At 48.0% G+C, this 14552-nt stretch overlaps 1 protein-coding gene across 1 annotated transcript; it reads right to left on the reverse strand.

Annotated features, from left to right (window-relative positions):
- Window positions 1–1597: 1597 nt before the first annotated feature.
- Window positions 1598–12151, reverse strand: LOC105698607 (junctional adhesion molecule A). Its single transcript, XM_012422986.1, has 6 exons — window positions 11857–12151; window positions 8892–9067; window positions 3418–3634; window positions 2981–3108; window positions 1837–2011; window positions 1598–1716 (listed from the first exon to the last, which is right to left on the reverse strand). The coding sequence occupies exons 1-6, from the start codon at window positions 12149–12151 to the stop codon at window positions 1598–1600; spliced, it is 1110 nt and encodes a 369-aa protein (XP_012278409.1).
- Between the last annotated feature and the right edge of the window lie 2401 nt (window positions 12152–14552).

Consider the following 14552-nt stretch of genomic DNA (forward strand, 5'->3'; position numbering starts at 1 on the left):
CGCGAAAAGATCCATATTTAAATTCGAGGTTCGAGAATTGGATAAGGTTCTTATTGATAAGTCCTTGTACTAAACACCTCAGAGGGTTAGGGCAACCTGACGAGTAAAGTGACAATTTAGAAATCACTCCATTTATCCAGAAACTATCTAGAGGATGGACCAAAGAGGCTGCAGCGTTGCGAACAGATCCATCCATGAATTCGAGGTTGAAGAATTTAATAAGGTTCTTATTTAGAAATCCCTGTATCGAACATCCCACAGGGTTCCGATAACCTGACAAGAAAAGTGGCAACTTAGAACTCACTTTATTCGACCGGAAACTATCTAGAGGATGGACCAAAGAGGCTGCGACGTCGCGAAGAGATCCATCCATGAATACGAGGTTCAAGAATCGGATAAAGTTCTTATTGAGAAGTCCTCGTATCGAATATCCCAGAGAGTTCCGATAACCTGACAAGTAAAGTGGCAATTTGGGAATCACTCCATTTGCCCAGAAACTGTGGGATGGACCAGAGAGGCTGCAGTGTCCCGAAGAGATCACTCCCAGAAGTCGAGGTCCCAGAGTTGGTCAACTCAGGTGCTGCACGAATACTGCAGAGTTCGACAAATTGGACACTTCACGAATCGACGACAGTTCCACCGGATGGAGTATTAATTTCCGAACTACCCTACTTATCCCTCGAACGAGTCGATCAGCGTCGATGGGCGGCATTAAAAGAACCGCTTCCTCGAGAAAGCCCGTTCTCCACCGGCCGGTTTTCTCGCGGAAGAAAATTGCGGATATAATAAGCCTAATGGAAGATTGATCGGTGCAATCTGTGGAGCTGATGCACCTCCACTTCCCGGGTTCTTTCTCCGTTTCTTTTTCCTTTCGCGGGCCATTTTGTATCCACGGTGGAAAGTGAATTACGAGTCGCCCGGCCTTGCCCGCGGATGTGGATTTTTAGAAGGGAAATCGAGTAAAAAGATGTCGGGGATCTTTCTTTATGGGTTTCGGAGGGTCCCCTTGTCCGTGGTCTTACTTCTGGCCCGAAGTCGTCCCTCGGTGCACGCGAGTTCAGTTTGACAGTCCCACTTACTTACGGTCGATGTCGCAGGAGGCCTCCGGGGCTCGGTGGATAATTAAAGTCTGAGGTGTTCCGAATTCACGGAGGAGGTGGCTGCCTCGGAGGGCTCGGGCATTAATGGAATTTATAAAGGACTTCTTCCTGGAGCCTTTTGAAGTCGCTAACCGTAAAGCTTCCCTTGGAGTCCCCGCACGGTGCCCCCTGCGGAACGCCAAGAGACCCCGAACATCCACCCCGAACGAGATCCTGTCTTCCTGGAGAGGAAGACAAACCGGCCCACCCCCTCAAAGGCTGACGAACCGACATTTCGACCCCGAGCTCTAGATGAAAACCCTTACCCTAGAAATTAACTGCAATGCCAAATATCAAGGGAAGTGGATTCGGGAGAAGTAAGAGAACGACCTCTCCGGTGTTACTCGTTTACTCAAGGTAGAAAAAAAAAAGAACCGATAATAGTCACACTTCCGCGAGAGAAGGTCGAAAGTCCGTCGGATTCACGCGAGAGTCTGGAAGAAACTATTTTCGATTTGCTAGAACGTGGAGGAGCTCTTCTTCAGGATCGACCACCCGGACAACACCAGAAGGAACCACGACCAGAACCCGAAGACCGCATTGGCGTCGCCTGTTTGCATCGCTTCCGGTTGCTCGCCTGGAACAAACGCGATGAAAAGGACCTGTTCCGAAGATCCTACCTCGGGAATATCCTCCACATGTCAAGTAGTCAGGGAATCCTTCGAAAACCGAAATTTTGTTGCTCAGTGAAGCTCACCGTTCAGAACGTGCACGCGAACGGTGGCACCTTCGGCATCGCTGGGCTTGCAGGTGAACTCTCCTGAATCCTGTCTCCTTGCAGGTCTTATCACTAGGATCGAGATAGTCGTGTCGTTTGTGATTTGCGCCTCGATCGATTTGCCGCTGTGCCCGTTGTACTTCAGCTTCAATTCCTGCGGTCGAAAGAGTCCTTTTAAAGTCTCCTAGCTGCGGAATTCCCGTCAAACGTTGAAGGAACGAGTCTATTATAGTCATCGATAACGAGATTCACGAGAATTGATAATCGAATTCCTATCATCGTCGGATCTCTTCTTCAGCATCCTCAATGGTGAAGAGGACGTTCTCCAATTCATCACCGACGAGAACTACATCCAAGGTTCTCTGTTACCCGACACCAAATCCGTCGATTAGATTCCGTTTATTCTTAAACCCATTTTCGGAATCTTGAAGTAAAGAAAATTAATTCTAACGTCACTCTTCCTAGTCGATAAAACTTTTCTGCTGAATAAATTTAAGCAGTCACGATGGAAATCAACGTAAAAAATCAGGGCTCAAATTTTCACCTGTACCGCAATAGTACATAGAACACGTCTCTCGACGAATGATTTTGTTATACCGAAACGTGGAACTGAAAATTAGGATGTCGACCACAAGGAAGATCAGGCTGAAGTTTCAAATGCCATTTTGTCACTTTTGAAAACTCGTGGAAATCTTTTTCGACGGACACTCTTCTTCTTCCAGGAGGCTGGAAAGGCAATCGGGTCCATTTCTGGATCTTTGCGAGAGACATACATATTCTACATTGTCCAAATTTGCAAATTTGGAGTCCGATGACGGAAAGGAACCCATCAGACCCTCCGTCATGGTCGAAACGAAGGCCGGCTAAGTAGTCGGAAAAAAGCCAAAGTTTACGAGACTCGACAGGACTCATTAGGGGTTTTCGTCACGTCGGGATCGCCTTAGAAGGGGGTCGAGTTTTCGTTGCGACTCGACAGGACGAATACGAAGTAACGAGGCCATCCCTTCGCCAGGAACTCGTCCTGCCGAGGCTCGTCGAGGCAACTTGTTCATCCCGCGGGGCCACAATGGCGGATAAACCCCTCCGACAAGTTGCTCGCTAACTTCTTCCGGCGTTTTCTCACCTGCCCGTTGTAGTACCAGGAGATGCGCACCGGCGGCTCGCTGATGAAGCCGATGACGCAGGTCAGGTTGACCGGACTCCCCGCGTCCACGTAGAGGTCCGGTCCGTTCAAGATCCGAGCCGTGGGGACTTGAACGAGCGAAAGAATGATTAAAGCCAATAAAACTACCCCTAATCCTATTAACATCGAAACACGTCAACATGAAATATGTAACGCGATATCAAAATGAACGTTTGACGTTTCGATATATAAAATAACCCTTTCATATCACTTTAAATATCTTGAGAGTACTACATTAATTGCCTCTAATCGCGTAATTGGTACCAACCGATTGTAAATATTTCGACGTTCTGATATATAAAATGGCCCATTTATATCACCTTAAATATCTTGAGAGTACTGCATTAATTGTCTCTAATCACGTAATTGGTACCAACCGATGACGGTCAACCGGAAGGTGTGAGATCGCACCGGGATGGTCGAGATTTGGCACTCGTAGATCCCGGAGTCCCTTCGCTGCACCCATTTGACACACAAAGTCCATTCGGACCATTCCTGGGAGACCCGATGCAGCGATTGGAACCTCTGGTCGCTGGTGTAGGTGTAGGCCCCAACGGTCAGGATGTGCACGTCCCTGTGCCTCATCCAGGACACCTGAGAAATGTAGATTCCACTACTCCCCGCACTCGAGACGCCCCAGGAAATTAGAGGAAAAGCGACCTGCCCCCAACTTTTCGAGATTTCACCCCCAGAAGACTCGCCTCCACCCTCAAGAGCTCCCCATCCGCCCTGGATGTCTTCGCCCTGCAGACCTCCACGTGGACTTCGGTATGAGAAAAGTTTCTGACAAGGACTCGGGAAGAATCGAAAAAAGAAATCATCCTACGAAGAAACGAACCCTCCCCCCTCCCATTTTGTCATTTTCCGATCAATTGATTCCTCACGGTACTCGAAGACGACCCTGAGGTTTCATCGGTACAGGCGATTTTTGGAGTTCCACAAAGATATTGCTGTTTTTGATGTAAAAAATTGCACGCTTTTTTTTTCAAATAAAGTTGTTTCATTTCTACGTCCATATGTTATACAGCATTTTAAGCGCACTCTTTACGTAGTGATAACAATAATTGTGTTTTTAACATTAATTTTCTCTATTCGTTGGGATAATGACTACAGGTCGTTCAGAACTATTTTGATCTTCGAAGCTCTCATCTCCGTTGCGTATCTTTTGAAGCTACCATTACACTGTCCATACTTGAGCGATTTATGGGCCGAATACATCATTGATAATGCGCGCCAGTATTGCTTTCTTACGGTCCATTACATATACGTATATATATATACGTACATATACATATGTATATACATACAAGAAAATCTGCCGAACTTGCTTCTCTTCTACCCTTAATGAAGTCGAAATAAACCAGGAGTGAATACTTAAAACACTGTTCGTATTATCGGCACTTCAAACAAAAATCGCGCTCTAAAATGGTACATATTGTCACACATGAAAGCCACCTACAATTTGAAAACAAAGCAGCGAAACTCAAGCGGCACAAATCGCAATAACATTTTAGACAATCTAATAACCCGACATGAAGGGAGCTCCCGCGTAAACGGTTCGCGATTTACGGGGGATTTTTCAGTAAATCGGTGCCTGCTCGGTAATTTACGATAGAAATATGGTAAAACCTCGCATTCCCTCTCGACGCGTACAAATAGACGCGGAGTCTCGGTGACGCGACACGTATCTGTCTGGCGCCGTCCTCGGGGGCACTAAATCCTGGAATAACGATAATTCCGCGATATTCGGGACCCCCCGCGAGCCTTTTCCCCAGCCCACCCCGTCGCCCCTGGAGTTTGGCTTGCCCCTGATTCCAACGTTCCCGGATAACATTAGAGCTTTGGTATGCTGCCAAGATACATCTGCCAGCACTCAGGTGGATAATATATACGGCGTCGAGTCATCCTAGGGCTGACTCGGGGGCGAGTTCACCCCCGGATTTTGTCTTGAAAAGTTCCTAGGGGTGAGTCGAGCCCTCCCCTAAGAGATACGTCTTTTCGACGATTCCGTTCTTCCTCGATGATCCGCCCTCGCCGAGGCACCCCCTGGGGTGACCTCGTTAACCGGGACCCCAGAAAAATTAAATTCATCCTTTAATCCAGGTTTCAGGCGGCCTTGCTCGAGTTATCGGGACGTGGGGGGAAGAACCCCTTAAAGCCAGGGCACAAAAAGCCTCCCTTTCGGTCCCCGATGTGGACTCTTTGGGATCGATGGTCCCCAGCTTTGGATCCGACGTCGTACATATGTCAGGACACCCTCGACCCCCGCGTATCGTCCTGGGGTGTAATTTACGGCGACACCCCTTGATGTGGCCCCGCCACCTCGGACCCCGTTGAAATTAAATTCCCATGCTTCGCGTGCCACTTTGGTGCCCCGACGAGCTTCGGCCCCAGGACATTCCCCGAATTATTCCCGCGCATGCCTGGCACTTCGATTCAGGCCTGCCCCGGACCTGCCCGAACGTCCCCCTGAAAATCCCGGAAATCCCGCAGGGTGCCCGATATGGCCCCTTTTCGCACCCCATATGGAATTTTGCCACCTCGAGGAATTGCTTGATTCGTCAATAATGTGTTATTTGATCCCTGGTGATGCCATTTGGCTCCATTCGTATCTGGTTCCAGGGGAATTACCTTCTTCCAGATATTGATGAGGGACTTCCTTTTATGGGGGTTAATTGGAAAATGCGCTTCAATCGATGTGAGTTTAAGAGGGAATGAAATGATTTAGAAAATATACGTTGGCCTCCGAGGACGGTTTAGGGAGGATTTTTTAGTGTTTCGGGGGGAAATTTAAGGTGAAGGAGATTATACTCTTTTCAAAATGGCGGACTTGTGAGGGATAGAAATTTCTGATTTTCCGCCACAATGCACATAACTTCAGAGTATATCCGGAATAAGAGAGTTAATGTGGCTTCAGGAGCTTGAATAGGTCATTTAAGAACCGACAACATGGTTTTTTTAATAAGAAAATTCAGATTACAATACAAAATAAAGCCATTAAAAATCACTTGTTCGCTGCTCTTTATACTCCGTTCATATCTTTCGATAAAACATTTTTGTCAAAGATACGTGCCATAGGTTCCTAAATAATTCTTCCCAGTTTCAGAATCCACGTAAACATTCTGTTTCAACCCTACCGTTTTCCTAGAATCATGTACCCAGTTAAAAGGAAGTCAGAAACTTCCGAGTCTTCCTCAACTCGCCATTTTGCAATAATTTAAATCTCCTCTAACTTAAATTCCCGATAAAACGTCAAGTCAGGAAATGCTTTCTATGTTAATTCCCATTTAAACCCACCTCGATTAAAATTCGTTCCCCTTAAAGGGGTGATAATTTTCGAGAAACACCCCTCGGTGAGATTTCATTAATAAAGAGATGAGAGAAGGAGAGGAAGGGTAGTTTCCTCCCTCGCTCTTTCCGGGCATTTCTGGCGAGTTCAATGATTATTTAAGGTCTGCGGGCAGAAAGTACTTCCCTCCCTCTTTCTTGGTGCGCAATCCTGGCGAACGGTGGAAAACCTCCCTAATCAGGGGCGGCTTCTCCCCTCTTTGTCTCGCGGCCGTAGCCGGAGGGTCGGCAAAAAACGCGCCCTCTTTCCTCGGCATTCATCTGCCTCCCACCCTTTCGGACTTAGCCGCGGAAGGAGAAGCCGGTAGCGAGAGCGAAAAGTGAATACGGGAGGGTAAATGTGATTCGGCTCTGGGCCGACGAGCTGCAGGGGTTGCATTACCATTTTGGCTCGGGGCCAACCGGGGGCCGAACTCCGGGAATCTCCGATAGGAGATAAGGCGCCCGCGGGGGGCAACCTCCCTCGACTGGGGCGCATCCCGTAGATAAACACCCCGCGAGCAGCCCTCGCGAACCACCCCCGTGCCTCCAGGATTTCCGAAGGATTTACAAGCCGAAATTTCCTTATCGGGATCTGCGTATTTTCCGGCGATAGCTACCTTTCCGGGGGGCGGCACCGACACCTCGGGATGCCATTACCTAAATTAACCGCGTGGTCTAGCGGCTTTCTCCAACCCAGGAAATATCACCCGTTATCGTCCTTTATCATTCCCCTGTATATAAATGAAAAAGATGTACAAACGTATATACTTTATCGTGAAACTGAGCAATTCGCACCTGTCCCTCGCAATTTCTGGAGGGTGGCCATGGTTCGATCGTTATCATCCCTTATCACCCCCCTTTACCTTAAAGATCCATGTATGTGAATACACATTTCTATTTGAAATTCCAAAATTTACCCCTGCATATACATCTCGGGGAATTTCTTAAGTTCAAGAGTTCTTTGTTCCTTAATTGTCATCCCTTATCATTTCCCTTTGTATAAAAGATACATATATAAATTCTATTTTCACATTCTATGGAATTTATGTCGGTGGCTTGCGCTTCGATTCTTATCCTATTTCATTATTCCATTTTGTATTAAAAATACGTGTATACGAACTCTCACTGAAATTCAACAATTTTCTCCTGTACGTACGTCCAAGCAATTTCTTAGGTAAGAGGTCTCTTGGTTCGTTCAATTTCGAAGTGACCTCGTGACTCCTCGAGCGCGTTTGCTTTGTATCCCCTCGAAATCGACGAGTCGAAAGGGTCGAAAGGGTCGAAGGGGTGGAGAGGATTCCCCCGAGGTCGTGCCACCCTTAGCAGGTCGAATCGGAAATGCAGACCGCGAGAAGAGGTGACGAGAGGACGCCGAAGGTGTCCCAACTCGACGCTTCGGCCATGAATATTCAACGAAGGCTAATGTCTGGTCACCGTGAAAATGGCTTTATTCGCGCGTCTCGATGGGTCCTCTTGGCGAATCCGAGCCCGGATAAACCGAAGGCGAAGACGGACGCAGTGGGAGGTTTTGTCGAGGTGTTAGCAAGGGTTATCTGAGGGTGATTATTTCCCCGGGAGATCCGGAGGCTGCGCTATCGAACACGGAGGCAGGCCTCTCCTCTGCTCGCATTTCACCGGGAGAACCGATGCCCCGAAGAAGACCCTTCGGTATATATCTAGACCTGTTTTCAGGGCTCCATCTCTCCTCCTCGATTTTTCCGATTATTCGCGCGTTCTCCAGGGACCCGATTCTCGAGTTCATCCGATCAACTTTTGCATGCGAAATTGACTGTTTTGGAAATGACTTTCAATTGTTCATCAATGACGCGTCTTCGCAACAGTGCCAAATTTTTCATGCGAATCTATTCGCATGTGGAAAAAATACGTATGAACTCAGGAACCGAGACCCAGGTACCCGATTATCGAGTTCATCCGACCAACTTTTGCATGCGAAATTAACTGTTTTGGAAATGACTTTCAATTTTTCATCAATGACGCGTCTTCGCAACAGTGCCAAATTTTTCATGCGAATCTATTCGCATGTGGAAAAAATACGTATGAACTCAGGAACCGAGACCCAGGTACCCGATTATCGAGTTCATCCGATCAACTTTTGCATGCGAAATTGACTGTTTTGGAAACGACTTTCAAATGTTCATCAATGACGCGTCTTCGCAACAATGCCAAATTTTTACTGCGAATCTATTTATATGCGGAAAAAAATGTATACGATCTCGAGAATATGGGCGCAGGAACCCGATTCTTGAGTTCATACAATCAACTTTCGCACGCGAATTTGACAGTTTCGCATGCGACTTTCAAATGTTGACTAATAATGCGACTTCGCAACAATGGCACATTTTTCATACGAATCTATTTGCGAAAGAAATCCATAAGAAATCGAGAATCGGGACCGAAGTACCAGGAAACCCGACTGAGTTCCGCACCAAGTGCACGCGCGTTCGCATACGTGGTTTCTCATCGTCATTATAGGGACTCGAGGGGATAAAGAGGTCCTTACCGTCCTGTTGCCCAGGTTCCTGACCCTGCAGGTGAGGTAAGCCGTCCTGCCTGCCAGGAAGGTGACGTTCGTCGTCGACAAGTCGTCGAATTCGGGGCCCAGGTCCATTCCGTAGATCCTGCGGGAGTCGAGGGTCCCCCAGGGTCGGCCGTCCGCCATGTTGGCGCAGAACGTCTCTGAAAGCCGAAAAGGATATGATCCGACAGGGTTCATCGGGCGAAACGTTAAATTGTGAATTCCCCTCCCGGAAAACCCCTTTCCCTTTGGCAGGACCAACCGCTCGGAAAGTTTACGCGGCAACGTGGAAAACGCGCCCGGTTCCGCCTGGTTTCGCACATTTTCGCCCACTTCCGCCCGTTTACGCCCATTTTCGCCGGCCTCGTCGCCGGGCACTCCTCGAGATTGAAAGTCCCCTTTCTGGTGACGGCCTCGAATTTCCGACACGGCGCACCTGCGAATTTCGCACTCCGGATTTTGTTATGTCGGAAACAAGAGCTGGAAGACTCGATCCGCCCTCGTTTAGCCGTCCATTAACATTTGCTTGTGACCTCCATTATTTTTCCCCTCCTGGAACCCGCGAATGCTGACGAGGAGCGATCGTTTGCACAGAGTTCGTTCCGGGAACAAACTCCTTAACGAAGGCTCACAATCAGTTCGGAAGTCCCAATTCCCAAAGAGCCGGAGGTGGAATACAGAACAGCTACAAAAATCAGACGCGCCTCTGCTCCCCGAGGAACGAGACTTACAGGAAGCTTTCGTAAGAAAATTCCAATGACGAGGGTCTATCAAGAAATCCTGGAGAAAACTCTCCCGAAGAAGGCTACCCTGAAGGACACCAGGGATCAGGTTGATGGACCAGAAAAATTGTTAAACGGGTCAGGGTCGAGTTTCTCTCGATAGGCGGCCATGACTCCCAGCCGCGTATAGGACCAAGTGAGAAATAGAGAAAGTACTGGACCGTTCCCGTATCCTGCCGTTTTGTTAATATAATAAAAATTGGAAAATAGAAGAGTAACAAAGCAACGACACGTCGTGACCCTGGGTTGGCCAGATTTCCCGACATCCGACGAATCGGGAGATGACGAACCAGGAAGAACTCGACCGGACGTGATTACCACGGTCTCGCAATATCCGGATCCCTATCTCGGTGTCGATCCGATAAAACCGCCAGGTAGGGTTCCTGATCGATCGGCCCGAATCGATCCTGTCGCTAAGAATTACCATATCGTGGAGTACATCCGGACCACCGGACGCGTCGGGGATTTTCGATCCCACCGATCCGATCAACGAGCCGGGAAATTACGGGAAAAGAGGGGACGGAAATTTTCAGTCGCAGCCATGGGTACTCCATCTAGGAAGTACACTTTTCCCAGCCAAGCAATGGGAAATGAATTTCCTGGTGAACGATCGAGCAGGAGGGAAGATCGAGGGATCGGTCCTGCCGATCTGGCGAGTTCCTACTCGATGGAATCGATTATTGTCGGTCGAGTCGATCCTGGCCCAACTTCTTAGGTCAAAGCCATCTCCGGTAACTACGACCGCAGGAATGTTGTCTCGGTAGTTGCGGGCCCAGAGCAAACGGAGCACTCTCAGGGAGGGTAAGTAACTCTCGGATCACTTTGATTCCACGTCAAATTGAATTTCCACGTAAACGGCAAAGTCTACGCCGCGTTCCGGAGAGACGCCGCGGGGGTAGGTGCCAGGGTGGAACCGAAGACGAAGAAGATGAATTAAATCGGGACATACCATCTTCCTCCTTTTCCCTCGATAGTTGGGCAAAGTACAACCTCGGAAAACTGATAATCGAGGCGACGAGAATTTTCCCCGCGGATAATCACCATTGCCGAAAGAAATAGGACAGTCAAGACTTGTCACGCTGGTCGAAGATCTTACGTGACGACCACGTATTAGGCTGAGGAGTTAATTCCTCAACCTAATATATATGACAATGTAAGTAATTAAGATAAATAATGTAACAATAATAGTGCATGGGAAATGTACATATGACTTAAGTCGAATAACGAAAAATCGCAGAGGTAAACTTGAGAGAGGATCCAAGGTGGAGGCAAGGAAGAACGATGCTTGAAAAAAAATGAAATAGGAATGAAAATCAAACTTCGATTGCGGGATGAGCTGCAACCCTGAAGAATCGATGACCTTTCCAATAGATGGCTAAAACTTCAACGAGAAAAGTCGAAAATTTGAGCCGCGAATCTTCACGACCGTGGTCGAGAGTTCTCTCACCGATTCTAGATGTAACGTCAGGTGGATCACTTTTGGTAATGCAATTCCTGGATTCTACGTCAGATTTGAATTTCCGCGGTAACGACGAAACCTGCGCATTATTTAGGAGGACCGTCTTCCGGGTTGCAACCCTGAAGAGCCGACACCTGGGACGACCAGGACTTCGTCGGAAGAAATCGGAACGATCGCGGTCGAGAGATGTCGCACCGGCCGGAAATTTGACGGCAAACGGAGCACTTTCGGCGACGTAAGTAACTCGGGGATCGCTTTGATTCCAAGTCAAATTGAATTTCCAGGTAAACACCGGAGTCTGGAGGAATGCCAACGCAGAGAAGCCCGAGACAAAAGTGAGGAAGCGCGGAGGCAAGACCGACAGAAGCGAGGGAATCCCGCGACATCGCTTGGAGGAACGCGAGACAAATTTAATCCGCGCAGAATTCTGATTACCGGGCTCCAAGTTTGGTCGGTATACCGTGCCAATTACTCGGCATGAGCCGGCCAGTAATTGAGCCGACGTCTACTGACCGCGGTAATTTCCATCGACGTTGCTCTCCGAGGCATATTGCTCGGTGAACTGGAGCTGACGCCGCGACGGAAGGACGGATTGATTCATCCAAAACTTCGACATAATGCGTAAGAGTGGTCGCGAGTGGGCCGAAAGTTCTAAAGGAACCAGGAGGATCCTGAATCTCGATTCCCGAATTTCGCGGTAACGAGGAACCGTTCAATTCCTGGATCGATTTTTCCGATGACATCCGAATGATCGTCCTGCAGATGCTCGACGACTCCGAAGGTCCATCTTGACCCTCGACGGGTTCGACGTTCCGGGTCATCCCAACATCTCGACTTCCTGCTTCGGATTTTTCATAAGAAGGAGAACTACGCAGAGTGAGGCAGCAAGCGCTAGTTTCTAATGTTCGGTCTCCTTCCAAAGGGACAATTACATTCTGCACTGGGATCATTGCTGGTTCATGAGCAGGTCCTTTCTTCGTCTTCCGATGATCCGACATCTTCATCGTTTGGGAGCAGGAATTGTAGTTCCTAGTTTCTCATTTCCTGCTTCTGGAGGAACGGTTACTCTCTAGACTGAAATCCTTACTAGTCTAGATCTACTCTTCATCCCCTAACGTTCCGACATTTTCATTCCTTGCTTCGAGTTTTTCATGAAAACAATTCGGCGAACTCTAATTAATTCGTCGGATAGGATGGATTGATCCATCCAAAATTTCGACTTTACATCTAAAGGTGGCCTCAAATTGACCGACGACTGGAGAGCCAGGAGGGTTCAGAATTCTGCAATAACGAGGAGCCGCTGACACGAATCGTCCAATTCCTGGATCCGTCTCTCCGGCGACATCCGGAAGAACGTCCTGCAGGTGTCGACGCTTCGGTGGGTCCATCCTGATCCTCCTCTCAGTGGACTCAAAATTCGGGAATCCCCGGGGAGCTCCCGGTAACGAGGCTTGGCAATTACTCGACTTCGAGCTGGCCCCGGAATTCCGAGTGTCGCCATTGGCCGGAATCGCGTCTGGTTATTTCCGGGGATAAACGCGGACTAGCGGGGGAGCAAGGACTAGTTTCTAGTTTCTAGTCTCCTGCTTCCGGAGGGACAATTATGCGCTGTACTGGAATCGTTGCTGGACCAGGATCCAGCCTTCCTTCGTCTTCTTACACCCCGACATCTCCTAGCTTCGAACTTTCCATTAACAAATTACCTTTCCAAAATGTTGCATAAAAAAGGAGCTAGTATTCTTTCCTAGATTCGATTTCACCTTCACTACTTATCTATCCCTTAGAAGTCTCAGTAATTCCGGAACAACCGCCACTTTTAATTGGCCCAGCTCGTCGGTCATTACCATAGCCGCGGAGATTCAACGGCTGGTAATTTTCGAAAACGAGAAAAGTTCCTCTCCGTCCCTCCTCCCGGGTCCTCCGTCTTCTTTCAGTCCCTTTCACCCTCTCCGTCATGATTTCGAATGAAGATTTCCGCCCTGAATCGCGAATCTCCCACGACGAGGTCGCGCAAAAAGAGAAGCTCCAAGCAATATCCATCTCAACCCCCGGATGACCCATCTCCCTCTACTCAAAGTATGCAAAATATCTATCCAATCCCTTATTCTTTAAATATTATACCCTATATCGCGAACGCGAACTCGTTCATCTTTTAAGGTAAGTGAACACTTAAGACGCCGTTCAGATTTAGGATTAAGTAGATAAAGACCGATGTGAGGTACAGATCGAATCAACATAAAAAATAGAATTTCTAGTTTCCAAAACACATGCTATATATATATATGTAAATATTGAGTAATTTATTATTTATGCAAGACGATGGAAAAGTCGAATGCACCGAACAGCCATTATTCACGGCATGAATAATAAAAGGGAAATATTTAAGGTGGTGTTAGGGCAACTGGGACGTGTTCGACCACTGGTACACTTACCGTAAGGGTGGAGAAATTCCCCTAGGCCATTTTCTCGCCAAAGGGCATCCGTGTCGAGTGGCCATCTCGATTACGAAACAGGAGGGACATTTTTCAACAAACTTCCCTCGCCCCCTCGTATTGCTTTCTGTAAATTCCCGGCCGGTCCAAATTTCTGGCAATTCGGCGAGACAAATGTACCAGTAGCTGACCTAGTCTAGCAAACTACAGTTAGCCGGGCCAGCTTTTAGCCAATCAATGTTGCGAAAATTCGGCCAGATCGGCCGCCGACCCGCGGCCAGCTCGCATTCATCTCGGGGCCACGAACAACAACTATTAAAATGGATAAACAAATGGGACAGCGACGGAAAAAGAAACACCACAGAGAGAGAAACATTGACCTCGGATATTAAAATCACCGAATCGGGGTGGAGAGTGGAACCGAGGCTGTGGCGGCCCAGAAAGTGCATCGAATGCAATTCTCGGCCTTTGTCCGAATTTTTCAGAGGCAAAACTCGACTCGACACTTCCGGATTTCGGTTCGTCGAGCCGGAAGCCGTGCCAATTAGGATCTCCTCTAGGGGGGTTGTAAACTTCAGCCAATAAAGGGCCCTTTCTTCCCTCCGAGTCTGGAAAGGGAGGCGACGCGAACGACTCGAGGATGTGCACTTTGAAAAATGCACCGAGATCTCTTACCTAAAGATTCTGTATGTGGAGTACATGGGGGGGTGTCTATGTANTTGAGACTGATATGAGGTACAGATGACTTGAATCAACGTAAAAAACAGAATTTCTAGTTTGAAACATGCTATATATATATATGTAAATATTGAGTAATTTATTATTTATGCAAGACGATGGAAAAGTCGAATGCACCGAACAGCCATTATTCACGGCATGAATAATAAAAGGGAAATATTTAAGGTGGTGTTAGGGCAACTGGGACGTGTTCGACCACTGGTACACTTACCGTAAGGGTGGAGAAATTCCCCTA

This window comes from Orussus abietinus, unplaced genomic scaffold (assembly GCF_000612105.2).
Source record: "Orussus abietinus isolate OABI.00-Male unplaced genomic scaffold, Oabi_2.0 scaffold31, whole genome shotgun sequence".
Classification (NCBI taxonomy): Eukaryota; Metazoa; Arthropoda; class Insecta; order Hymenoptera; family Orussidae; genus Orussus; species Orussus abietinus.

Excerpts from the sequence above, each read along its gene's own strand:
- LOC105698607 (XM_012422986.1), bottom strand. The coding sequence starts at position 12,151 with ATGAAGATGTCGGATCATCGGAAGACGAAGAAAGGACCTGCTCATGAA. Across the intron at positions 9,068-11,856 it reads ATCGATCCAGGAATTGAACG|AGACGTTCTGCGCCAACATG; the intron begins GTTCCTCGTTAC and ends TTCGGCTTTCAG. Across the intron at positions 2,012-2,980 it reads CCTGGTACTACAACGGGCAG|GAATTGAAGCTGAAGTACAA; the intron begins GTGAGAAAACGC and ends TTTCGACCGCAG.